Below are 26,966 nucleotides of genomic sequence, written 5' to 3'. Positions count from 1 at the left end.
CTTTATGTGACTAAAACCTAACATGAGGAGATACCATCTGCCCAGCAGGTACTTACTCATTTCAGCACCATCACAGAACACCCTGCCTCTGCTCCTTTCTTGGGAGCCCTTTCAGGAAAGGAATTATACCTGTTAAGGCTGGAATGGACCTTTAGGGCTTCATGGCTTTAGACTCCCATAGCCCTTAGTTGAAATCCTGACTCTGCTATTGTCTGTGGCATTTGGGGGCAAAACTTTTCTCCTCTCTGAGAATCAATGTCTTTATTTGTACAATGGAAGTGACAGAAGCTCACAGAACTAAGATGACACCTATGAGTTGGCCCATAGAGCGCCTTGTACATAGGACACGCTTTACAAACATGGGCACTAGTCCCTCTCCCCTTCATTCTACCCCCTCCCCTTCACTTAGCAGAATTTATTTGCCTGAGAATGTTGGTAACAGGACCTGTTATTCCAGGCCTTTCAAGAAGGAAATTTCACAACAGAGTATCCAGGTTCTATTACAAGATTCTTTTAAACAGGATGTTCTAAGACTACCTCACCTCCTTTGTCTTACTGCCCCACTGATGCAAGCAAAAGAGTTCCACGGAGCAGGCTGGTGCCCCCCCCTTCTGGAAAGCTGTAGCTCTGCAGTATCTATTGTCACAGTACTGACCCGTGCACCTTCCTGCTAATCAGAAGAAACAATAAACCCTGAAGAATATCATTGTCAGCCCATTGTTCCAGGGCTCTAGGTAGCTGCTCAGAGCCTGATGAAATTGCAATAGATTACACTCTTCTGCACCTTGATCTTGATCCATCAGGATGTTTTCCATCCTAACCTGCTCTGAAATAACAAGTAAAATGTGATTTTTCACTATAGAGCACCATGAGTCTTGAATCACCCCCTTAATCACTGAATCACTCTCTTGATTAGGCGATCTAAACTTTACTATCATAGAATGTGAAAGTTAGATAACAATTTTGAAATCATGTAGTCCAGCATTTTCCAAGGTGTTCAGGAGAAGTGTGCAGACTCAGAATGGACACTATTATCTGGACCGGTTCTAGCAGATAAAAACCCATTTTACGTCTTTGCTTCTGGAGACCCGTAGGTGAAATGAATCTGAAGAGTTGATATTGCACCCTTCTAATTAACTTCATTCATTATATAAGTGCCTTCCTAGAAGTATGCTTGTATATAGTTCTTGGATATATTAATATTTAAAATTGCTTCAGCATTTGAAAATGAAGGATTCATTATATTCACTAACATGGAGTGAGCTATGAATTGGGGTACAGGAAGAAAATCTCTAAATTTCTGTATTAAAAAGAAGGTATGTAATGAGTTCTTATCAGTAGAGATATACATATAAGAAAGATATCTAATGTGTATTGAAAACTTAGTATCTGTCATTCCGCATTTAATTAATTTCATTAATCATCATAAAAACTTTATGAATTGAGTGGGTATTATCATCATTTCCATTTAGGGAAGAGAATATAGAAGTAGCGTGAACAAGTTAAGAGTCTTGTCCACAATTATACAGCTAGTGTAGCAAAGCCAGAATTTAGATGTAGGAAGGCAGCTCCAGGGTCTACTTTCTTAATTAGTGCTATGCAACACTACCAACCCAGAGTAATCTATCTGGCTTCCATGTGTTCAATTTATGACTCTGGTTGTATTTGTCATTTTTAATCATCCTCAAATCATAATAGCAGGAAGTCCCTTTTGAAGAATCTCCCTTTTGAAGAATCTTTCTTCCTTTCAAAAACTGTTTCAATCCCTAGAAGGGAAGAGTCTCCTCCTAAACAAATATCAGCAGGAGGTAGGAATCACTGCTGCTTATTATACCCACATACAGTTGCTGCTTAATGTGCACCTGAGATGAAAAAAAATACAGTTTCTCACCTCTATTCTGTACCTGGCTGTTGCCATTCTCTACATAAAATACAACACACAGTTTTTCACAGAGAGTGAAGAGAGGGACAAACTTAACCAAGAGTATTTATACAACCCAGGGCTCAAGGGCTGTACTTCCATGATCTCTCATGCCTTTGCCTTAAGCCATCATCAAATTTAACCTGCCCTTCTCTAGAAATAACTAGAGAAGAAATAACTCGAGAAATAATGTTCTTCTGGGCCTTGGCCAAGAACCAAAAGGGACCCCTCTATGGGAGATGACCTCAACTGGGGCATGCCTCAGATCATGTGAGCAACATCCACACCAAGACTGATGCTGAACTTAAAGACTCATCAGGGCCTATAAACTCAAGCAACTATTTTTCCTTGTTCTAAACAAAATAAACAGTGATCTTGTCAGTGCTCCAGAATAAATTGACTGCGTTAGTTGTGCCTAGAGAAACACTGTATACAGTAGGTGGGTATCTAGCAGGAGACTTTCAAAGAGGGGATCTCAAGGGTAATTTGGATCAATCAACTTGAAACATCAACCTGGAGTTAGACCAAATCCTCTATAATGGACTCTGTGCTGGCTGCCAGTGTGGGCACAGGGAGAGATAAGCAAGGGGACCGATCTGTAGATAAGCATGTCCCTTGGAAAACGCTAACAGCTCTCTCTGATTTACAGGATGTCTTCAGGGCTGTACACCCGGAGCTTGATGTTGTGAACTTGTACCTTAAGCCACTGCTCATTGGAGAGCTTGCACCAGGAGAGCCCAGCCAGGAGAGAAACAAAAATGTGAGTGAGGTTTCAGGATCCGTGTGTGGAAGGATGGAGACATGGCATAGTTAGAGGCCAATTTACTCTTTTCCGTGAGAAACCGGCTGTTGTGCCTAAATGTGCCCACAGCAGAGTAAATGAGTGGATTCTGCATATTTCAAAGCAATGTCTTCCTCTTTTGTCCTCAGAACCCTCTGTGAAACAAAAGAATGAACTTTTGGTCTTGGATCAATGAGTAATGTCACTTCTGTAAGCACCTACTTCATGCCACGCAACTTACACATATAATTGTTTTTCAGTGACTATCTGATGTATTTCCTGTCTGTATCTATGTTCTCTGCTCAACTAAGTTCCATGAGAGCAGAGAATCTGTCTATCTGGCTTGATGCTGTGTCCTCGGGACCTACCTGCACAGGATCAGACATGTAGTAGGAACTCTGTGAGCAGCTGTTGAGTAAAAGACATAAATATTTCCGAACTACCGCCCTTTATCCATTTGGGGAAATTATCATTGAGGGAGAATAAATTAGTTTCAGAAAGTCCCACAGCTTGTATATCAGAGAGCTGAGACTCCAAATTACTTCTTTCTGGCTCCAATCCCTTAGGTATTCCCAAGGATGAATGCTGTTCTTTCTTTAATATTTTGACTGCATGAAATGTTGCCTTCTCAAATACAGGGTCTCTATAAGTGGAAAAATTCACCAGGATGATTTTACATAAAGCTTAATGGAATTTTACTTAATATGTAACAATTCCATTTTTTTGAAATGTGTTTTTTATAAAAGCTTACATTTGTCTGATTCTTAATTCTTTTGAAATAATTTGTACATAACACTGATCCATATACCACTATAAAGCAGAGAGAATAAAGATTTCATTCCCTCTCTAAGAAACGAGGAGACAGACACACAGACATAACAAGGCTCATCTGAGGACACAGAACTGGTTATGAGCAAATCTGAGACTAATGCTTAGGCTCACACCATAGGCCCATGTGCATCCTGAAGCACAGCTCTGTTTGGACTACGGGCTCTGAGGGTGCACAGCCTTAACTCAAACCCCAACCCTGCCATTCCCAAGCTGTATGAGTTCAGGCCAGTTCCCAAACCTCAGTTTCTCTCCCTGTAAAATAGCAACAATAGGACCAACCTGAGAAGAGTTATTGGGAAGATGGCTGAAAAAAGTATAGTCATTTGTAGTGCTTACAACAGGGTCTTAACATAATAAATGCTTGATAAATTTTAAATATCATCCTTATTATGAGCACAATGGTGATATTAGTATTTCACAAAATTCCAGATAGATTCCATCATTTGTGTCAGATGGCCCTAGGTTAAAAAAAGAGGATGACACAAAGCTCTATTGCTTTTTCTAAAAATTACCTGTAATAAAAAGAAAATCCCACTAATGGCTGAGAGATATAAGACAATCACTATATAAAAGACTATGGATCTCTGGGGTAAAAGATCTACCATAAATTTTGTTTTGTAAATCTATGGGGATACTCAAGTCATTATGTATAGAAAATTAGTGTTTGAGCATGAAACTGGTTGTCAAGTGTGAGTTTAGGTCCAGCATCTGTCACTAACTTGCTTATGTCTTCAGGCCAGTCACTCTTCTAGGTTTCAATGACCCACTACCCTACAATAAATGGGTAGGAAATTATGCCTGGGATGTGAGGCAGCCTAGAAATGACCAATTAACTTTAGAAAATTATTGAAATTATCTATGGCCATAAGAATTGCAAGGTGGATGGAAGCTGGTGAAATGAACCTATCCAGACTTTTGTCTGGCATTGTGTCCTTTCAAAGTAGCATCAGACTGGGTGTGGTAGCACATGCCTGTAATCCCAGCACTTTGGGAGGCTGAGGCAGGAGGATGGTGGGAGCCCAGGAGTTCAAGGCTGCAGTGAGCTGCTCCCAGGCCACTGTAGTCCAGCCTGGGAAATGGAGCAAGAACCTGTCTTTAAAAATAAAATAAAAGTTCATCAGTGAATTTTCAAATGATATTTTCAACTTCTAGAATTATTTTCATAGCTCTTTTTATTTCTAATTTCTCTCCTTTCTTACACGTACAACCCTACTTTCTCAACTATCTTGGTTTCAAACCCATTATAGTCAAGAAGATAAGACATATTTCTTTCCATCCTTGAACACTACCCAGTATGCTTCAGCAAGCTGATGAAAAAAATGCTAATGTTATACATGAACACACACACATGTGCATACACACAGTGTACTTATACAAGACAACCCTAACTAGTAGATACACACTAATGCCTCTGGAAACCCTGTCTTGCTTCTGGAGATTACTGAGAAGCTCTCAGAAAATTCATCTTTAGAGCTAATCTGACTGAACTATAATGTTCTATGTGCACCATCTTCTATGAACGTGTCCTTTGTACACATTAAACAATAACTTGCACAGAACCTTGTAAACTATGTCAGTAACTATGGTAATACAGAATCACATAGATGACCAAGTTCTCCAAAGCAAAACCAGAGCTTAATCAACACCTGAAATAATAATGATGCCTTAAAATACTGTTAGGCTTATGTATCCTACAGAGCCCTCTCCTTCCTCCTCCTCTGCAAAAAAAACTAATTCTGAGTTTCATAGACATTTGATGACAGTTTATAAGTCACTAACCGTATTTTTCTATGCCAGAAAAAAAATTATCCTCACATTTTTTCCAATGCTTATGTTTGCTGGTTCAGTGTTTTCTGTTTATAATTCTTAAAAATTAAATTTATTAACATTAATAAAATTCTATTGAAAAAATAAATTTATCACAAATTAATAAAATATAATATTAATGATGTTAATTTGTATTTCCTTTTCCCTGAATGAACTAATTATTTTCTATAAATACTTATTTCACAGTCCGAGTTGGTGAAAGATTTCCAAGAATTGCGGAAGACAGTAGAGGCTATGAACATGTTCGATGCCAACCTGGGGTTCTTCTTCCTCCACTTAGCCCAGATCTTGATTTTGGAAGGCCTGGCTTGGCTAACACTGTATCAGTTTGGCAGTGGCTGGCGTGTTACAATATTCATCACCTTTCTTCTCATAATTTCTCAGGTAAGCAGATATCCTAAGGGAATACAGTGTCCTCACAGAATGGCTCAGAGTTTTTTCTTCTCTCTGTAGCTTGGTGTCAGCTGCTATCTGAGGCTTCTTGGCCAGATACTCATAACCATCAGGCACTTACCAGCAGGTTACAAAACCTCACTGGGCACCAGTACTCTTATCTGTAAAATAAGGCTAATAATGAATATTGAATTATTCTGAGAAGGACTAAACAAACTAATTGTAAAATACCTAGCACAGTGTCAGGCTTATAGTAAATGTTTGATTAATTACATTTGCTACTATTTGCCCCATTTTATTTCCACAATTTCAGTAAGTGAAGTTCCATCCTTGGCCATGTAACACTCATCTTTATCCTTCATTCATTAAGCAATCAATATTTACCAATGCATCAGACCATTGATTATCCAACAGCAGAGACTATCTTATTATATAAGAATAAGAACATACGAGTTCCTCTTGTATATTGAAAGGAAATGAAGAACAGTAACTGATACTTAGAAAGGTATTTGATAAATCCTTCTGGAATAAAGCATGAATCTCTGAACATGGCCTTCTATGAACACAACACTGTGTTGTGTATACAAAGGGAAATTTGCATGGTCCCTGCTCCTCAGAAAAGAGTCATCTAGTGGAGCAGAGAGTCACTCAAACAGCTAAACTGCGTGGCAGGAAGGTATTAATGCCAACGAGGGGAACAAGCATGTGCTCTTGAAGCAGAAAGGAACATTTAATTCTTATTAGAACAAATACGGAAGGTTTGTAGAGAATTAACCCATCAATGTGTATCCAAGTTCCAGAATTTTGCACATTAATTCTTTTTCTTGAAAAGCCATCTTGCTTTATTTGTTGAAAAGTGACTTTTGAAAACAAGAAAAGAATCCAGTAGTTGTTTGGTGGTTAGCAGGAGCTGGGCAGTTTGCACCTATGTAAGTTGCACCATGGCCTATGAGTCACAGGTATTAGTATCCCCGTTTATCAGGTGAAGAACTGAATGTCGGAGCTACCAAGTAATGTGCCCAGAGTCCTGAAGCTCAATAGCAGTGAATAACAGTTTAGAATCCAGATCTGTCTCATTCCAAAGCCCATGTTCTTTCCACCCCATACTGGGAGATTTCGACAGTGGAAAGGGGAGCATTCCAGGCTGAGAGAACCCCTGTGCCAAGGCAGGGAGGTTAGAAATAGCAGGACATGGTGGAAAATAGAAACTTGTCTTGAAGTCAAAAGAAATCACCCAGTATTTACAAACGGGCTTGTGAATATACTGCCGGGCTCATTTATTGATTTCTTCTTAAGTTCCCAGTGTCTCAAACAACAACTTCGTCTCTCCTAGGCTCAGAGTGGATTTTTGCAGCACGATGCAGCACACCTTTCCATATTTAAGAAGTCCAAGTGGAACCATCTGTTGCACAAATTTGTGATGTGCCATCTCAAGGTACAGGATGTCAGGGAGTGTGATGGGGATTCTTGAATGTCATTTCCTCAGGCACTGGCTTCCACATTTGTTTGTGCACTCACATCAGTAAAAAATGTTTATCATACCCAACTAATAAATGTAAATGAACTAACAGTGTAGAAAATATATATAACATATTACCTATTATTATATATTATATATCTGCACTGTTATATATAATTATATATATAAAATAAAATATGTGCTAAAATGAGAATTTTAAATTTTTTACAGGGAAAATAATTATTAGTTTTATTCAAGAAGTTATTACATTTTTCATTGCCCTGATAGACTATTTTCTCCAATCCTGGCACCCCATTCCCCTAAGGAACCACCCAGCAGGAGAAAGTTTGTGCCTTTAAAAACAAAGATGTGCACTGTAAAATCATGAAAGGAAATATTCCTAGAAGGGATTTGCACATTTACTTCTGGAAAGTCAGGGAAATTCAGCAGGCTTGATTAGTCCTTGAAGAGTGGGGCTGTGAAGAAATAAATAAAAAGATGCAGGAGAACAGATAAAAGCTAAGAGAAAGAGAAAGAGTAGCCAGGGAAAGACAGGTGGCTCTGCTCCACAGTTGGGGGTTGCACATCCCAGACTGCTGGAAAAAGTAGACAGTGAGACGACAGCTGGTCTAATCCCCCCAGTATAAGCTAGGAAGCTCCAGGCAGCAAGTACACTGTCCTGTGCACCACTGCCACATAGCACCCAGGAGAGTGCCTGGCACATAGTAGGCCTTCAGTAAGCATTGTTGAATGAAGGAATGAATGAGTAAACATGGCTTCTCAGAACAGCTTTCAGCCCCGGCTCTGACAGTGTTCACTATGGGATCCTGAGTAAAGCACATTCTATCTCTGGCCCTCAGTGTTCCCATCTGTAATATTAGGAGTAAAACTAAATCTCTGCTTTTCTAGAACTTTCTAGGATTTGGTCACACTGTCCTCTGGCCCAGAAGGGAGGCCAGAGCCTTGCACTAACCAAGCTTTGCATTCAAACACGGGCCTCTTAAGGAAACGGACTGACTCAGAGCCCATTTGTTCCTCCTTAACACAGCAGTTTCACACGTGTATGTCTGTCTGGGTGTCTGGCTCCCCCACCTACAGTGGCTGGAAAGTGTCCCCTACAAAAGGGTGAAGGGCATGCAGGGGTCAGGCCCACAGAGAGCCATGAGCAGTAACCATTGCCAGCAAATGGTGAGGAAAGGCAGATGGGACCCATGTCAAATGACAGCCTGCCACGAGCCAGGTTCAGAACTAGCCCCTATTGTCTCGTGTGATTCTCATGAGATGGGGATTATAACACCCCTGTTTTTCAGCTGAGGTTGACATTCAAAGGGTTAACTATTTAAGCCAATGGCCACAAGTTGGTAAGTGAAAGAATTCCTAGCGCACTATTAAATAGTGCAGGCTCTAGAGCAGTGCTTCTCATTGCTAGCTGTCATTTGAAGTCACCTTAAGAACTTACCAAAAAAAAAAAAAAAAAAAAAAACCCTGATGCCTAGGCACCATCTCTAGATATTTTGATCAAATTCATCTGTGGTGGGGTCTGGAATGAGCATGGTTTTGAAATCACCCCAAGGCCATTCTAACCTGCAGGCAGGATGGAGAACTGCTGCTTTAACAGCAGACCTGCCTTCTGTGGGAGCTCAGCCACTCAACAGCTGGGTGACCTCCAACAAGTTACTTAATGTCTTTGAACGTCAGTTTCTTCAACTGTAAAATGAGATGAGGGACCTGATAGGGACATTGTCAGGATTATATACTATACCCATGTGTCATGCTCAACACAGTGCGTGGCTATGGGAAATGCTCAATAATGTTTAGCTGTTACCAATAGTGGGAAAATCTTCTGTAACCAAAATGAGGGCCCAGAATCGTGAAGACACATGTTTAATGGTGATAGTATGCAGAAGATGGGGAAGTAGCTCGTAAGTCACAATATCACTGAGTTGCAAGACACTTGGAGTCAATTATTCTTATCTGCACTCTCTCCCACAGAGCAGACTGAGGCATTAAGTAGATTAAATAGCACAGATTTGGATTTGGATCTGTATTAGAGACATGTCTGTCCTTCCAAATGATTAGAATGAATAATAAATTGTCATTTATGTGACAAGTTACATTTAACAAAAAAATTCCTGTAGGCACCTACCCTTTATCCACCAGTGTTAGATAGATGAGGTATTTCTGGATACACTCAGAAACATTTGACACAGAATAAAAGCAGAGACTTTTATTATGTCATTGTGCATTTCAGGTAATGCCCCTTCCCATTTTCCCTCCTCTGTTCTAAGGAATCAGGGGAAAGATAGGACTCACATGCCCTGGAGTAACTGTCAGTTGATCTGGTGCCAGTGTGTGGAATATTTCAGATAAGTACCAGCCTTGGAGGTACTTTAAAAATAACTACTATCCCCTTGCTCCAAATTTGTACACAGCTCTTTATATATAAATTGTGTCCCAGAAACAATTTTGCACTAGTTGAAATGAATATCACCTTAATGATTTGTGAGCAGAATGATAAAATGGGAAATGACTTTTAAAAGCAAGTCATGTGGGGAAATGGGCATTTATTGAAACCTTAAAATCTGTACCCCCATAATATGCCGAAATAAAAAACAAATTAAAAAATAAAAAAAAAAAAGCAAGTCATGTGTACTCTACATTTTTGCAGCCAAAACCAGTGATTCAGGAGAAAAATGAATGTAAGCTTCAACAATGAGCAGGAGAGAACTTTACCTGTGGATAGGACATTATACAGAAAAGTATAATATAAACAGCAACATCTCCACCTTATACATACATCACAATTTTAAATTTCAAAACTTAACTGCATGTAAATTACCTCCTTGCTCCCCTTTTCTGTAAAAGGCACAGATATTAAGATTCTTTGGGGTTTTCATTTATTAGCTGTGCAAAAATATATATGTTCTGGTCTTTGCAGTGTTCGTGCTATGAAAGAGTCCTTCTGAAAATAAACCATGAAATGTCTGCATACAATTGGACTTTTGTGCAATGCTAAAATCAAAATGGACTCTCTGTAATATATTTTTATAACCCCCAGAATGCACATTTCAAAAAATATAAGAATTGAATCTCACTGTAGGGATAATAGGAGAGAATATTTGAAATTAAGATCTTCCTAGAAAATCTGGCCTATACTGATTACATGACTACATGCTAAAACATTTGATTTGGTGAGAGGAGGGAAAGTGTCAAGCATGTTACTGCCTGTAATCCTAAACAGGGATTAAATCCAAGCAGGGATTTAAATTCATATGGGTTTCATACCAAAGCCTGGATTCTTTCTACTGCACCAAAAAAAGACCTAACTTAGAAATGAGACATGACTTAGGTTGATTCCCGTTTACAACTTGATGCATGGGCAGCTTATTTGGCACAGAGCTTATAATCCACATTTGCAGATTAAGTGTTGTCTCTTTTGTCTCCAGTAATAGTGGCTCCCAGACAGAGCCAACTAGTTTAGATCACACCCATAATTATTCTGAACACTATTCTAAGCTTTATCTGTTAAGATCTGCTCCCTCAAGTATTGGGAATCAAAATCTGTCTCTCATATTACCAGTTACCACAGGTAGTCATTGGCTAAAAGAGTACAGTCAACTGGTGGAAGTGGCCAAAATGTTGGCTTTCAAAGTACTTAATTGAAAAGAGAATCAGTCCTTATCACACTGACTGCACTTAGTTGTCTACTGCTCTTATTAGATTGTATGTTTCATAAGTGTGGGAACCCCATCTTATGACGTTTATCTTCACATTCCAAATGCCTAGCTCATTATTTGACACATGGGACATACTTCAAAATAAATAATGGATGGGTGAATAAATGCACAATTGTAAGAGACTGAGTGGATCATCTGCAATTTTTTAAATACTTCTCTCAGTGTCTTTTCTTAGTTTTATTTTATTTATAATTGACACATAAAAATTGTGCATATTTATGGGGTACAACATGATGCTTTGATACATGTATACATTGTATACTGACCAAATCAGGGTAAATAACATATACATAATATTAAACTTTTATCATTTCTTTCTGGTAACATTTAAAATCCTCTCTTCTAGATATCTTGAAATAAACTAGATTTTATTATTTGCTGCAGTCACCCTACTGTGTAATAGAACACCTAAACTTATTCTTCCCATTTAACTGTAATTTTGTATTCATCATATGGAATTTGATGGGAAAAATGAAGAGCAGTGATGGGGCTCCAGAAGGGGAATAGAAATTGTTGACTATAGTTTGGGACATATTGAGTTTGAGATATCATGAGACACCCAAAATAAAATGTTTGGAAAGTGCCCATTCAGGCATGAGATTAAGGACAGGGATCTGGGCTGGAGGGAGACATTCCACTGAAAATATATTGGCGAGTGTTAGGAATGAGAGGAGAATATGGCTCCTGTTGGGTTGGGGTAGGGGGAGTTACAGAGAGGACTCTGAAAAGAAGGCTGTGGAAAGGTAGTGTTAACACTCACAGAATTTCAAACTGACACATCCCTTCTGCCATAGATGTATACAGTCTAGACCAGTATGCGCCAAGAAAAATACAAAATACAAAGTTACATGAAAATGACATATGCATTTTAGATTTTCTAATAACCACATTTAAAGAGTAATTTTATTACTCAACATATATTCAAACTATTATCCTTTCAACATGTAATCAATGTAAAATTATTGAGATATTTCACATTCTTTTTTGCATAATGAGTCTTCAAAATTTAGTATTTTTATACTGACAGCCCAACTTAATTTGACTGACCACATTTCAAGTGCTCAAGCCACATGTGGCTAATGGCTACTATACTAGACTGTGCAGAGTAGAACATGTATAAATTGATTCCTAAGATGTGATAAAAACTACTACTACTGTTTATTCTTCTGTAAATTATTAATGTGAAGGAGGTAAAATTGAATATCTCACTCTGCCAGCGTTTTGCATACAGCATGTCATGTCTCCCCAAACAACCCATGGAGGTAAATGTGCTTTTACTGTATGTACTGCAGATGGAGTTGAGTCTCACAGAGGGTGGGTGATTTGCTCAAACCACACAGCGGTATTTATACATCTAGTTTGTGTAACTAGGTTGCTGTGCTTCCAAATCCTTTTGTTTATTACAACTTTCAGACTTTCAGTGAGAGAGACTCACAAACAAGTTAATCAGAGGTGATTCAAGCTTGGCATCAGCTAAAATATTTTTATTCTCATTGATTTTGATATGAAAGCATTGAAGCCGGAATATGCAATGATCTGAGCCAAGCCCCCCAAAGAGATCACTTCAGATCCATGAGTCTTTGAAATATTCATTGACGTAGGAAACCTGAGGCCACTTTTTTTTTTTCCAGAGCTAATTAAAATCTTGGGGCTGAGGCTTCTTTGTGTATAAAATAGGAATAGTACTCTGCTCCATCTATCTTCAGATTTTTTTTTTTTTTTAGTAAATGAGGATAAAATAACAGAAGGATAGAAAAATATTTCACTTCAACACAATTTTATTATTTTCCTTATTAGCCTGAAGTGGTGTTTCTGGATCAGGGAATTATTTCTTCATAAGCTATGAGAGCCTCTGTCCAGTGAGTCATTCTGTGACCCAGCAGTGGGGACAAGCTCAAGAAACTCAGATATTTTATTTTGACATTAAGGGTGGATTCAGAAAACTCTGACAGTGAAGGGTATTTCTGGAGAGAAGTCTTCCAGCTAACAAGCCCTCTCTTCTCCTCAGGGCCTGTCAGGAAACTGGTGGAATGACCGGCACTTCCAACATCATGTAAAAACAAACATCTACCCCAAAGACCCGGATATCAACATGGGTCCGCTTTTTCTGCTTGGAGATTTGCAACCTGTCAAGGTACATTTAGAAATCCTGGCAGCTGAGAAATGTCCCTGGAAGTGGTTCCTGCAAGGCTGACCTTTGGCCTTGCCTTGGAAACATCAAGCTGGAAGTTCTGGCTTTACACATGATCTGGGAGCATCGTTCCTTCTTTTAGGTCCAAAATATAGACTTGGTATAACTGAACCTAGGGCTCAAGATTTGGAATCATGATATATGGCTTTAAAGGCCATCTGGTCCAACATCCTGCTCCAGGAACTATGAGAACCCTGATTATTTGAGCTATCCCAGTGACAATGGGTCCCTGCCCAGTGCCTATCATTACCTCTGAGGCAACACAAGCCAGGGATAGATAGTGGATCTAGATGAGTGAGTTTGGCAGTGACTGTCCAGAGTTTAATGAGGATGTGGAGAAATCTTCACTGAGAGAAGACAGGTCAGTACATACTATAAGCACTAGATCACAAGTATTTAAATATCTCATTATCTCAACGAATTCTAGCACAGTTAGAAGAGTCTATACTGTTATATTTAACTCATGTTCATTTTGGTGCATTTATACATAAACCACAGCCTAAATTTCTTGTAGCACTAGAGATGCCAGATCTAATTTGAATTTCTTAAACAACATAAAATGGACTAGAAAAGTCATCTTCAAAATTTCTCAGTGATTGTTTGCTTTTTTTTTTTTTAACTTCAACTTGAAACTATCATGTAAAGGACTATTTAAATTACCAGGTTGTTTTTTAGGAGGGAGTCTTCCTTAAACAAAGGAGATATAAGGATAACAAAAAAAATATATCTCTCCTCAAAGGGAAATACTGGCTCCTGAATGTGAGGTTCTTAGGAAGAAGTTCCTATCTCCTTATAGAAAAACAGAAGAGATTTATATAATAGAAAAGGTAGTTTTGTCAGTTGTTCTCTGGGCCTATCTGGTACGGAAATGAAAACTCCTGCAACTTTTTGAAAATAAGTTTTCCCAGTTTGGGGAGACTCACACTCTTCCCCAGCTGAAAGAGGAAACAAGGTCTCTTGCTTCAATTTAAAAAAATAAATTGTAGGCTGTGATCACAAACTATTTGCATTTGACAATGGCTCCCCAAACAAGTTGGACTTCCCTGATGTTTGTGCACTGCTGTGCTTGTCACTAGAATTGTGAAATACTGATTTCTCTAATTTTCCCCCACTGCTCAGAGCGAGGGAGATTGTCCCACTACAGTTCATGAAGCAGCCTGGCTCTCTCCACGTCTGCCTTCCCCAGAGCTGCGTTCAGTGCACCTGCTGCCTCCTCACACATCAGGGAGGCTCCTCTCCAATTCCTGCATCTGCTCCGGGGACACGTGCCTAGAGCCTTAGAGTTCTCTGTAGTATAGTTTCAAAGCCACTGTACAAGACATTATTTATACTCTGTTTAAATGCTAAAATTATTTAGATCCCAAAATTCAGCACTTCGTCATCAAAAACATTTCTGTTGAGCCCTGAGTTTTCCTTCTTCCCTCTTTACTGCCAGTCTTTCTACTACTTTCTTCAGACATTAATTTCTTCAACAAACATTTATTGAATCTTCTATGTCTTGAGCTCACATCCTGAAAGACTTGGAATCCTCCTTTGTAGTGATATCAAAATCACGCCAAGCATTTTCTACCTAGTCCCTTTTCCATATTTCCCATTACTCAAATATTTGGAGACTTGGGAGTAACTGCAAATAGCTATTATTACTTCATCACCATAATAATTCTTATGATTTGTGACAATAAGAGAAGGCAGGACCAACCATGCCATCCAAATAATGGAAGAAATCTATCCATACGAGGGAACTTATCAAAGAAATAGGGGAAACAAGAGTCAAACACTGCTTATAGCGTTGCAACTGAGTGAGCACAGAGAAAAATATGGAATGGGTGTACATTATCATTCATTCATTAATTCCTTCAATAAACATTTATTGAATGTCTTCTGAGAATTGGAGATATAACCATTAATTCTATCCTCCTCTCAAAGCATTTTCTGTCTTTGTGCCCTGACCACAAGCCAAATTAACCAAGTGGACTGTTAGAAAAAGGAATCAAATTGTCATTAGTGAGTGTAACATAATAATTATATTATTATATATGATAAGTAATTTTATATGATATATAATAAAAATATATTAGCATTATGCCTTAAAATAGTAAATCACAGTGTGAGATCCATGATGAGAATACAAAAGAGAAAAGATGGGACAAATAGGAGGAGTCCATGCCTATATCTTTTATCATATGACCATTTGGTATCTGTTGGAGGAATGAATGAAGATGGAATCTAATTTACAAGCAGAATACTAAATGCCACAGTCGAAGAAGAGCTAGAAAACTCAACAGAAATGTTCCTTTTTAGTCAGAATTCCACTTCACATACAGAGAAAAAATTTCAAAACTATTTCCATGAGAAAAATAAAATGATCACAATCCCATAGTCAAATGATCAGAATCCCCATAATCTATTCATGAAAGAATTGGCCACATTTAGTTAAACCAAAAAGAAGCCACAATATTTCCCTCCCTTCCTAGTACTGCTTCTTCTAGTGCCTCAGGTTTGACAGCTAACAAAAACTGATTAGATGGCTCTCTCCATAGAGATATTATTTTTTAACTTTTTATTTCAAAATATTACCAGCTGGTGTGAGGGGGGAGGGGGGGATAGGAAAATTCATACATAACAGGTGTGGCATGCACTGTCTGGGGTGGGAATGCTTGTAGCTCTGACGTGGGTGGTGCAAAGGCAATTTATGTAATTCATAGAGATACTAAACACACACTGACACACACACACACACACATACACACACATGTCCTTGAGTGTGATGACCAGAAGTGTTTTCCCTTATTTCAGTTTTTTTCTCTCTCTCTCCATTCAGTATGGCAAGAAGAAAATCAAATACATCGACTACAAAAAGCAGCACCTGTACTTCTACATGGGTGAGTCTGCCAGAGACACATTCCTTAATATCCCATTTCCTTGAATGAGCCCTTGTCAAGCCGGAAGGCTGACTGCAATTCTCTCACAGAAACCTGACATTTCCTACTGTTACTGAGAAAAGCAGCATGTCTTGCTTCAGACTCACTAAGGTAGACATCTGCAAAGGGAAATGGAAAAGCAAATAGGCCTTTTTAACCAGCATCTCCTCACTCTGTGTGGTGAGCAGGGAAGGAGGGAGATGCCCCACGAGGGAGGGAAGGCAGCTGCCGGTCAAGGGGACCTGCACCCAGGACTCTCATCCTGGAAAGACAAGACACCTGCCAAGAGAAAAGGAGAGGGGTACTTGGGCAGGGATGGAAAGGAGATGGGATAATAATCCTGAAGAATTTAGTGTGACACCAGAGAAAGGAGAGGCCTAGGAGTAAAAGGCGTCTCCCACGACCCTGTGTGGAAGGAAGCTGGCAGCTCCATGGCCTATGTACAGCCATAGAAGGCATGAGACCTACACACCTGAGTGTGAACACATAGGCCACGCCTGAAAGGAAATACGGTAGCTGAGTAATTCTGATGCCGTGAAAAGAACATCTTGAGTAAAAAGCCTTTGCTCTCAACTGAAAGCAAATTCATGGCAGCTCACAAAGAGAATTTTCAAGGAACTTCAAATCTGCCCATCTAAAACATGCAGCACACTTGGGAAAAAAATCAAAATCAGCGGAGGAAACAAATATTTGCTGTAGGCAAGTGGTTCTCTACCAGGGACAATTTTGTCCCCATGGGGACATTTGACAGTGCCCAGAGTCATTTTTTAGTTATCACAACAGAAGTGGAGGGTGGTGCTGATATCCAGTGGGCAGAAGCCAGGGATGCATTGTAAACATTCTACAGTACACATGACAGCCCCTCATAACAAATAGTCATCTGGCCAAAATGCCAACAGTACTGAGGTTGAGAAACACTGGTGCAGGTGATCTGATTTGTCCAAGTATCTGCCACTAGGGGCCATTGTTACATGCCTGAGGAAGATGGTGGTGGGTGAACTTGATGGTGGTGGGGCTGACCATCCCTGCTCCTAAACAGCTGGAATCTAGCCTCCCCTACCAAGCACTCCTCCCTTATCCTTCTCTTGCAGGAATGAGGACAATGGTGCCCCATTCTGTAAGGTAACTGGTCCTCAGCCTAAATAGATTTACATTTGCACAAGAAAAATCTGTTGGAGTGTCTTTAATGAACTTTCCAGAGAACTGTGTGTTTACCTCCCCTGTCTGCAGTGGTGCAATATGCCTGAGCTAATGAGGAATGAGTGAATGGTGTGGATTCCCTGCAGAATGCCCACAATACAAACTGCACTGCCCCCCCAAGAGCTGTTTCACTGGGGCCTTTCCCTGCAAATGCCATCTTAGCTTCTTGGGTGCAAATGAGCCCTACTCAAACTGTCAAAGAGAACGAACACTGGACATTTATTAAGGGCAACAGGACAAATTTTATTTGTGCTACTACAGTAAGGGAGAGCAACATCAGTATAAAATGAGCTTAATTCTGCTGAAACAAAAGGTGGGGGAGAGGCTATTTACCAGCTGGGTCAAGCTAAAGAAAAAGTACTGAAAGAAGTTGGGGAGTTGGGTAGGGGTGGGGGAGTTGGTCCATGTGATTAGTCAGGCCATCATGTCTGCTGACTGGGGCTTATTGAAGTTGGGCTCCTGCCCTCCCACAGAGACAGGCGGACAGAGTCCCTGTCCTTCTTGACAACTACATCTGAGAGGGATGGCTCTCAGGTCCTTGAGAAAGACATTTCTGGGTTATAGAAGATCTATCTCAAAGGAAGAGAGGAAGGATTTACAATTGTAAGTTTTCTAAAGTAAATGTTCTAAGAAAAGGGGATCAGGTGCCTATAGTCAGGTTTGGGCTGGAATAAACAGTAAATTCTTTTGGCAGAATTGAGCTCTCTCAGGGCAGAAACTAACTTAAAGGGGGCTGGAGTCCTCCTACAGAAAGGACATTGAGCTTTTAGAAACTATGCTAGTGTTTGTTCAAGTTTCTTGGAGTGGGATGGATAAAATCATTTGTGCTGAGAGTCTGCAGCCCTCATATGCCAAGGTTGAAACCCTGTTCAGGAGAAGAGGGCTCAAAGGATACAGACTAGAGTTTGGCCAAGGAGAGGGTTTTTGCCGACAGCCAAAGAGTCTCTATAAGACTCCTGTGAGATCTGGGCAGCTCGATGGTACTGGGGGAGACACAGGTAAATAACTCTTTGACCAGGAAACGAGCACACGGTCTTTATTTCCACCACCTTAACATATTGTGACAAGGCCCAATCCTAAGAATTTTGGGAGACTGAAGGACTCTAAGGACCTTGAAAAAATTTGAAAGCTCAGAGCAGAAGCTCTTTGGAGATGCCTCCATCAGAAATGACTCAAATCTTCAAAGCTTCCCTAGCCACTGTGATAGAACTAGAATCTGGAGATGCTGACCCAATTCCTGGTTCAGCTTCCTGAACTTGGAAAGTCCAGTGGAGTCCAGGATGTGGACTTGTGTCCCGTCTCGGGGCCAGCACTCCAGGAGCGGCACAATAAGGAGACAGACTCCTGCTGACTTGCACTGGGGCCACGTTCTGATCACCTCTTCGCCTTGTTTGTGTTCCTTTTCAGTTGGGCTCCCCCTCCTCATGCCTGCATATTTCAACGTGAAATCCATGGAAATGATGTACCTTAGAAGAGACTGGGTGGTGAGTAACTTGGCTCATTCTCCAAAACCAAAGAGGTAGAAGAGGGAAAATGAGATATAGCTTCAAGATATAGCTTCCTTGAGCATCAGGGCATAAGATTTAGCCAGTACCTGAAGGGACCCCAGGCCAATGAAGAGGAAATGAAATTATGTTCAGAGCATCTAACTTTCAAGTGCTTTTCTCTGCAGGACATCGCCTGGGTTAGCAGCTTTTATATCCGACATTTCATCACATTTGGCCCTTTCTATGGAATCTTTGGAGCCCTATTGCTGATATATTTGGTCAAGTAAGAATATTATCTTATTACCGTAACCCAGGTGACCCTCTTATCTTCCTTATCAGAGCTATTTGTCTTTAGCAGAAGATGATGACACCATGCTCCATTTGGAACTGAGGTGTTTCAAGCAAATGTGGAAAAAAAAAAATTGAAATAGTTGAACAAGACAAGCTCCTTGCAAGAATATTATCCCAATCTCCATTTTTTTCCCACTGGCTTCATTCCCAGTTGAAGCATTTTAGCGGATCCCCAAGTCTCTTAAAACTGTAATTTGTTAATAGTTAGATATCATAATCTCTAGCATAGGTAATGACAGGGCAGGATTTTTTAAAAGTTCTTTTATGACTAGAGATTTTCCCAGAAACAAAACGATCTCAGACTATTCTTTTTGCCTGAATAGCCCTTTCCAACTTTCCAACGTATTCCTCCCTCAGTCTGTTGCACTATTCTTCTAAATCCTAAGTAATTGTAAAGTACCTACTATGCTTCAGGCACTTTGTTGAAGGCCTTACATGCATTATCTTATTTGATGTAATCCTCACACAACACCGCAAGGTAGATAGTATCATCTTCATTTTTCTGCTACAGGAATTGAAGTTCAAAGAGATTAAATGACATGCCCAAAGGAATGTAAGAGCAAGCTAGGGCTAAGGCCAGTGCCAAAAGAGAACCCAGCTCCATCTGGGTCTGCTTTGCACATGCTCTGGAGTTTCCCTGGAGTCTGTGATCTTTGCACCAGAGCTACAGAATACCTAAGAGGCACAGCTCTAGATGCCTGGCAGCAGGGCAGTTCACATGAATGAATGCTTAATGTGTCACCTCTTTTATAAAGGACATAAAGGGTTTTCAAAGAGGAAATAGAATGACAACCATTTTGCTGTAACCTTTGAGCCCTTTTCATTTCCTCCAGTCCTCAGCGAGCTCTTCCAGGGGTTATGTAAGCCCAGTGATGTGCTTGCTACTGAAAAACCCCAAAGTGTCATCACCTTCTCCCTTTATTGCCCCCAAGGTTTCTTGAAAGTCCCTGGATTGCATATGTTACCCAGATGAGCCACATACCAATGAAAATGAGCACAGAGGAGAACCAGGACTGGCTCAGCACTCAGGTAATGGTGGAGGGAGAATCCTTCAAACCACACTGATTTACACACTGGTTACCTCAAATGATAGTGACTCACCCTTAAAGAGTACATACCTCAAGAATGGATTAATAAAATGTGGTATATGTATACCATGGAGTACTATTCAGCTCTAAGAAACAATGGTGATATAGCACATCTTATATTTTCCTGGTTAGAGCTGGAACCCATATTACTAAGTGAAGTATCCCAAGAATGGAAAAACAAGTACCAGATATATTCTCCAGCAAACTGGTATTAACTGAGTAGCACCTAAGTGGACACATAGGTACTACAGTAATAGGGTATTGGGGAGGGGGGGTGGGGGGGCGGGTATATACATACATAACGAGTGATAGGCGCACCATCTGAGGGATGGTCATGCTGGAGACTCAGACTTGTGGGGGGAGGGGGGAAGGGCATTTATTGAAACTTTAAAATCTGTACCCCCATAATATGCCGAAATAAAAAAAAGAATCATCTCAGCTAAAAAAAAAAAAAAAAAAAAAGAGTACATACCATGGCAGGGCCAGGGACTGTCAAGTGCTCCGCATTTATCTGCATTAGGTATTATTTAATCATAAAAATGTATGGTTATTCTTCCTTTAGAGATGATAAAATTGAGGCACAAAGAAATTGCATAACTTATATAAGGTCACACAATTAATTGGGTGAAGCAGGTTTTAAACCTAGAGTAAATAGGTCCTTTACTCTAAACCAGGGGTCCTCAAACTTTTTAAACAGGGGGCCAGTTCACTATCCCTCAGACCGTTGGAGGGCCAGACTATAGTTTAAAAAAAAACTATGAACAAATTCCTATGCACACTGCACATATCTTATTTTGAAGTAAAAAAACAAACAGGCAAAAACACCCTCATGTAGTTTGAGGACCCCCGCTAAGGGTCAGTCAGTTCCACTCCAGAGGCCAAATCCAGACCATTGCTTGCTTTTGTAAATATATTTTTATTGGAACTCAGCCATGCTCATCCATTTAATACTCTTTTTCACTGTTCATGCTGCAACAGCAAAGAGGAGTAGTTGTGAAAAACGTTAAATATCTACTAACCGTTACTTTATAGAAAAAGTTTGCTGACATGAAAGCAATACATGTTGACATCAGAATGATGATGCCATCTCATGTTTAGTAGCCCCTGGAAAATTGCACTGTATGAGCATAGGAAAATGAGAATAAAAAAGGTAAATAATCTCTTAGAAGTGTTATTGAAGTAATTTCGACCTTGTAGATTTCATTAAGGTATCTTGGGGAACCTCAAGATTCCCTGAACTACAGTTTGAGAAACGCTAACATAGAGCAACAGTAGAAACAACATTCAAAATGGCAATAACCCCAGCTAGAATAAAACCTTTTTAAAAAATCAAATAAAATGATATTCATAAGGGTGTTTAACCTTGGCAGCATGAGAAGCTATGAACTCCTTCTCAGGATAATGTTTTTAATGCATAAAACACAGCACATAAGATTACAAAGGAAACTGCTTAATTTGGAATGCACTTCCATGCACAGAACACTTGGATAGAAACTGAACGCCTTACTACTGCTTTAGAAGTCCTTCAAGTCCACTCTGTGAAAATGGTATTCTATCCCTGCAATCTCTATCACAATCCTACAACCCTACTTCCGTCTTCCAACATCTTCACTTATGACACCTCAGTCTTCCATGTCTCAGGGTTGATAGTGACTTTTCCCCCTCAAATCCTACATACTTTTTTATGTAGATTGCCTTGTATGTACTTCTTAGCAAAACGTCTAACTTTCTTTTTGAAGTATAAACTCTTGAGATTAGGGACTCTGTATCTTTTATATTTCTCATGGTTTCTTACATAAAATAGGTACTTAGTGAAAACTCATCAAATGATTGACTAAACAGAAGAATAAAAAAGCATTTTCTCTGTTGACACTTGAGCTCACTTATATCTAATGTAAGCTTTTTCTTTGCAGGTCTTGGCCACCTGTAATATCGAACAGTCCTTTTTCAATGACTGGTTCACTGGGCACCTGAACTTCCAAATCGAGCACCAGTGAGTAATAGAAATAGTCCATGACAGGGGTGAGGGTAGTCACTTATAACAACTCCAAATATAGTCTAGAGCAGAGCCTTCGGCTCAGGGTCTCAGAGGGGGAAAACCAGGATTCTCTAAAGGTTGCTATCTTTCCATTAGCATCGATGGTAAGGGAGGAAAGAAAGAAAGGAAAGAAGGAGGCATTGACAATTCTGAGTATGGAGCGGAATCTTGGAAAAGTACCAGTGCCTCAGTTTCCAGACACCTACAGGCTTAGGGATTTGTGATTGTTTTCTAGGTATTTGGTTTGTTGGTGAAACCCAAGAAAAACATACCATTTGCATAACCAAGTTGTGTTGAAATTTAAGTAGAACTTAAATATCTGTCTCTTTAGAGCCAAAGTTACGAAATAATCAAAATGAAACCCAGCGTCTGATGCAATTTCCAAATGGTATCTGGCAGTATTTCACCAATGGGTCAGTTAGTTGGACATGCAAAACAGAAAGAGAAAATGATGACACTTGGAGAGCCAATCCCTTTAGAATATTCAGGGGACAGACTTTTTGCATCCTTTTTATCTAAGTCATATCTGGGATAGTCAGAGAAGAAAAGAGGTCTCTTAGCTGTCCACAGCATTTCCTCATTCTTTTTTCCATGTTAGTCCTTAAAAACCTCAGGAAAAAAAGAAAGCATTATTATTAGTCATATTTCATCAAAGAGGAATTTAAAACTCAAGAAGGTCACCTGGCTGATTGGTAGAAATCTTTAGGATAAGATAAGATTATATTCCTTCTATCCTGGTGTTATATTTGAGATTCGCAGGGCCACAGGACAGAGAGACAGAGTCACTGAGGCTGTAATTATCAAAAGGAGTTTTATTGTCTAGCTCGAGCTAGCGTCCGAGCCCCCAGAGTGCCAGCGCAGTGGCCTCTTCTTCGGGCAGGGACCCTGCTTTGTGTGTTAGAGACTCTTTTATAACTCAGTTGTTTACACACTGGTCATGCATCCGCCCCCACAGTGATTCTTACTTCATCCTGCCCATGATAGGCTCTAACCTGTTCCGAGTCCTAGCTGAGAGACTCAGGTTTCCGCGTTCTTTGTCTTTCTCCTCTGCATCTCATAATGTACTCATAATGCCTTGCGGTTAGCAAACAAGCAGTAAACAGAAGCTGGAAGGTGTCCATTGTCCTTATAGCCCAGTATCTTACACTGGATTTTCCATTTATACCATGACTAGAACTTATTGAATACTCATCTATTCAAGGCTCAGGAGTTGGAAGGATAGAGAGAAAAAGAGAGAGAGATAGAGACAGAGATGGGGAAGGGGATATCTCCAGCACTCCACGGTAATTCAAAAGGTTAGACAACCCATACCTTCATTTGACCTGGCCAAAAATATACATAGTCTATGGAGGTAATATTTATTTTATTAGCATTTTTCAAATATTTACCACCCACAGAGCTTGCAGAGGTGTTAAGAGATAAGATTAGACTATTTTAGCAAGAGTTTTTGAACTTCCCAGAAGCATTGTGCAAGCTCAAAGTTGGGTCTGCATTGGTATTATAATTTATTTGGCAATAGAGGAAAGAAAAGTCCTTTGGGCTTTTCTTTAGGTCTAAGGTTTATATTTCCGGTCTGTTTCCCTAGCCTGTTCCCCACAATGCCACGCCATAATTATCACAAAGTGGCACCTCTGGTGAGGTCACTGTGTGCCAAGCACGGATTACAGTACGTGAATAAGCCCATGTTGAAGGCGTTTGGAGATATTGTCAGGTAAGAACATAACTTCTCTCAGCTCACAGCTCTCATTTCTCTTCTCTGCCAGTCCCCTACTAGTCACTGGTTTGTGGGTCATTCACCTAACACCCATTTACTGAGGGCGCCTGTGTGCACAGCATGGACACAGACCCTACAGGGAACCATCTCAACAACAAAGATATTAATAACAACAATAATACTTAACCCTCATCTGTTGCCTTCTACAGACTTAGTGAGAATGCTTTACTCCCTATGGAATTTCAAGTTTCTTGAAGCCAAGGGTGTGTGTTATGTGCTTTTCCATGCCCCACAGAGTTTTGCACATGCTTTAGAACTTACGTGGTGGGAGGAACTGTGGAGTCATCTGGTCCAGTGTTGCAACTGTAGACACCTCAGGGTCCACTGGGACATAAACCTGTGAATCAGGCTGGGCTGACTGATTAAGAATAGTGAACTGCACGGGAACCAAAAATCCAAACTCACACTTAGGTGTTCACATACAATTACTTAGATAGAGAACATTGATTGTGCTGGTGAAGTTAACAGCTGGAGGTCTGGGTTTAATAACTTTCTCTTCCTTTTAGGATTGGAAACAAAATTTATCAGGGAAGGTTTGATCTGCTATAATATCTGACTAATGTTCCAACTTCAGACTCTCCATCACTCCCCTCCTCCCTCTCTGCCCTCTAGATACCCATCCTCAGTTGCTACAAAACTCCCTGCCACCAGCCATCCCATGCCTTTGCCACTGTTTTCTTCCAAACAGCCACCTCCCTTCACACCACCTGTCGGTTCCAATTCACTCTCCAAGTCTCATGTCAAATGTCTTTTCCCCGAGTCAGTCTTCTCTGACCCCCACAACTAAATCCATCACATGCTCTTGCAGCATCTGGTTCTCTTCATGTGTGGCCTTTATCACAATCATTTTTAAATGACATATTGGCTAAGAAATTATTTAATATGTGTCTCTCACTCTAGCCCAGGAACTCTATATGGACAAAACTTACACCTATCCTAATCATTGCTGTATCCCTAGAGCTCAGAAAAGTATCTTCCACCTTATAAAATAGGAATGGAATGGAAAACGGTAGGTAGATATAGGATGGGTTCTTATACAGGTGTGTAGATACCTGAGAATAAAATGAAGAGATGAAAATGAAGAGAATAAAATGAAAGAAAATCTTAATCTCCTCCAAAAAGGAAAGGCGAACCCACCTACTAAAAGCAATTTGGTGTATTTGACCCCCCCTCCACTGGTGAACAGAGAATGACATTTATCAGATGCAGCTGGAAATGATGACATTGCCCTGAAACAGGCAGAGGAGCAAATTTTGTGGAGAAGCCCCCTTTATATTACAATCTCACCTGCTGATGATTTCATTTACTCCTCCCACAGGGCTTTGAAGAAATCTGGGTCTCTCTGGAAGGATGCTTACTATGAAACATGATGCATGCATGCAATTGCATCTCTGAAAAGGGTTGGTGGATGTGCAAGAGCCCTTCCCTGCTGAACTGGGAATTAATTAGCACCACTGGCACATCTGAGTGTGCAGGAATGTGAATCCCAAGGACACCTGATGACTCCTTCCCTGAAAGTCTTCTCTGCAAATAAGAAGCCAGGAAACACAAGATGACATTGGAAAGGGTGACAAAAAGGAAATGGGAGCCCAGTGTTTTTATTTGTTCATTAGTATTTTAAACAAGATGTTTGTTGTTTAGGGATTCATAAACATGTAGAAATGCTGTAAGAGAATAGCAAACACAAAATTGAGGATCATGTGGGAAAAGGGTGCTAGGTAAGAACAAAAATTTATGAGTGGAGTAAATCTTAATTTGCTTCATGAATAAAAAGCATCATTTTTCTGAATTCACCATCTCAACTGATTTTTCTCACTCACCCTGTGGTGATGGTATTTCCACTGATGAGTCATTGACTGTATTTCTATTGCTCGTTCAACATCTTTACCAGAGGAAGAGAACCAAAACCTGTTGCTTTCATAGCTTCCCAGATTGCTGAGCACTGAGTTAGAATTTGGATGACCTGAAGTACAGGTCATCTTATCTTGTACTTATATTGTGCTTCATGCTGTGGGGCTCGGCTCTATTGGTAGATGAATGAAGGTGGCTTAATCAACCAGTCTCCTGTTTTTTTACATTACATGACTTCCAAGAGTTATGTCAGAGCCCTATGCAAAACTCTCCAGTGGATTCCCATGGCTCTTGGAATAAAGACCAAACCCTGAGACTGTCCTACCTGGTACCACTCTGGCCTTGTTCCCTCTGCTTCAGCCAGTGAACTATCTGCAAGTCTTCATGCCCCCTTCTGCCACAGGGTCTTTGCTCCTGATCCCAGTGTCTGAACCACTTTGTCTCCCTCCCTGCCCTCACTCCCTCTCACCTGGCTGCCACACACCTTCAGATCTTAGCACCCTTATCACGTCTCAGCATAGCTTTACCCACCACCCCAGGGATGCTGCCCTGCTGAGTCAAGGCCTACTGTGGTGTGATCTGTAGCAAGCACGACAGGTATAACTTTACATTCATTGGTATAATGTCTTAATTTGTTTGTCTTCCCCTGTAGCCTGCAATATCCATGACAGCAGGGACTGCCTGACATGTGGTAGACACGCAGTGAAGATGCACTCAAGGCAGGAAGGGAGAAATGCATGGATGGATGCCCATCCTAAGGGGCTATAACTTAAAATCCCCTTGCTCTTTCTTATGGATGTCCAGCACCAATAAGTTTTTCCTGACAATTAAAAACCCATTTAAAGCTTTCTTATCATGAGAATTTTCTGATTATAAAAATATATTAATGTAATTCTTTCCAGTTAGGTAGAAAGATAAGTTTTATCAAATATAGGAGAAGCACTTCTATATTCTAAGTATGATCTTTTTTGTTTTATTGTAGTAAGAACACCTCATGAGAGCTACCCGTTTAACATATATGTTAAGTGTACAAGACAGTATTGTTTTCTATAGGCACCATGATGCAAAGAAAATCTCTAGAACTTATTCATCTTGCATAACTGAAATTTTATGCCT

At 40.1% G+C, this 26,966-nt stretch overlaps 1 protein-coding gene across 1 annotated transcript in view; it reads left to right on the top strand.

Moving 5' to 3' along the window:
* Window positions 1-25,788, top strand: part of LOC105863124 (fatty acid desaturase 2-like protein FADS2B) — a 35,660-nt gene extending 9,872 nt beyond the window's left edge. The window contains exons 2-12 of the mRNA XM_012749877.2: window positions 2,571-2,681; window positions 5,547-5,744; window positions 7,087-7,188; window positions 12,958-13,083; window positions 15,962-16,022; window positions 18,669-18,745; window positions 18,934-19,031; window positions 20,032-20,128; window positions 22,101-22,180; window positions 23,811-23,936; window positions 25,318-25,788. Coding sequence (XP_012605331.2) covers window positions 2,571-2,681; window positions 5,547-5,744; window positions 7,087-7,188; window positions 12,958-13,083; window positions 15,962-16,022; window positions 18,669-18,745; window positions 18,934-19,031; window positions 20,032-20,128; window positions 22,101-22,180; window positions 23,811-23,936; window positions 25,318-25,369 — 1,128 coding nt within the window. The 3' untranslated portion in view covers window positions 25,370-25,788. The remainder of the gene's footprint in view (window positions 1-2,570; window positions 2,682-5,546; window positions 5,745-7,086; window positions 7,189-12,957; window positions 13,084-15,961; window positions 16,023-18,668; window positions 18,746-18,933; window positions 19,032-20,031; window positions 20,129-22,100; window positions 22,181-23,810; window positions 23,937-25,317) is intronic.
* Window positions 25,789-26,966: the final 1,178 nt, after the last annotated feature.

This window comes from Microcebus murinus, chromosome 4, assembly GCF_040939455.1.
Source record: "Microcebus murinus isolate Inina chromosome 4, M.murinus_Inina_mat1.0, whole genome shotgun sequence".
Classification (NCBI taxonomy): Eukaryota; Metazoa; Chordata; class Mammalia; order Primates; family Cheirogaleidae; genus Microcebus; species Microcebus murinus.
The sequence above is the reverse complement of the archived record's forward strand: the minus strand, read 5'-3'. Positions and strand labels throughout refer to the sequence as shown.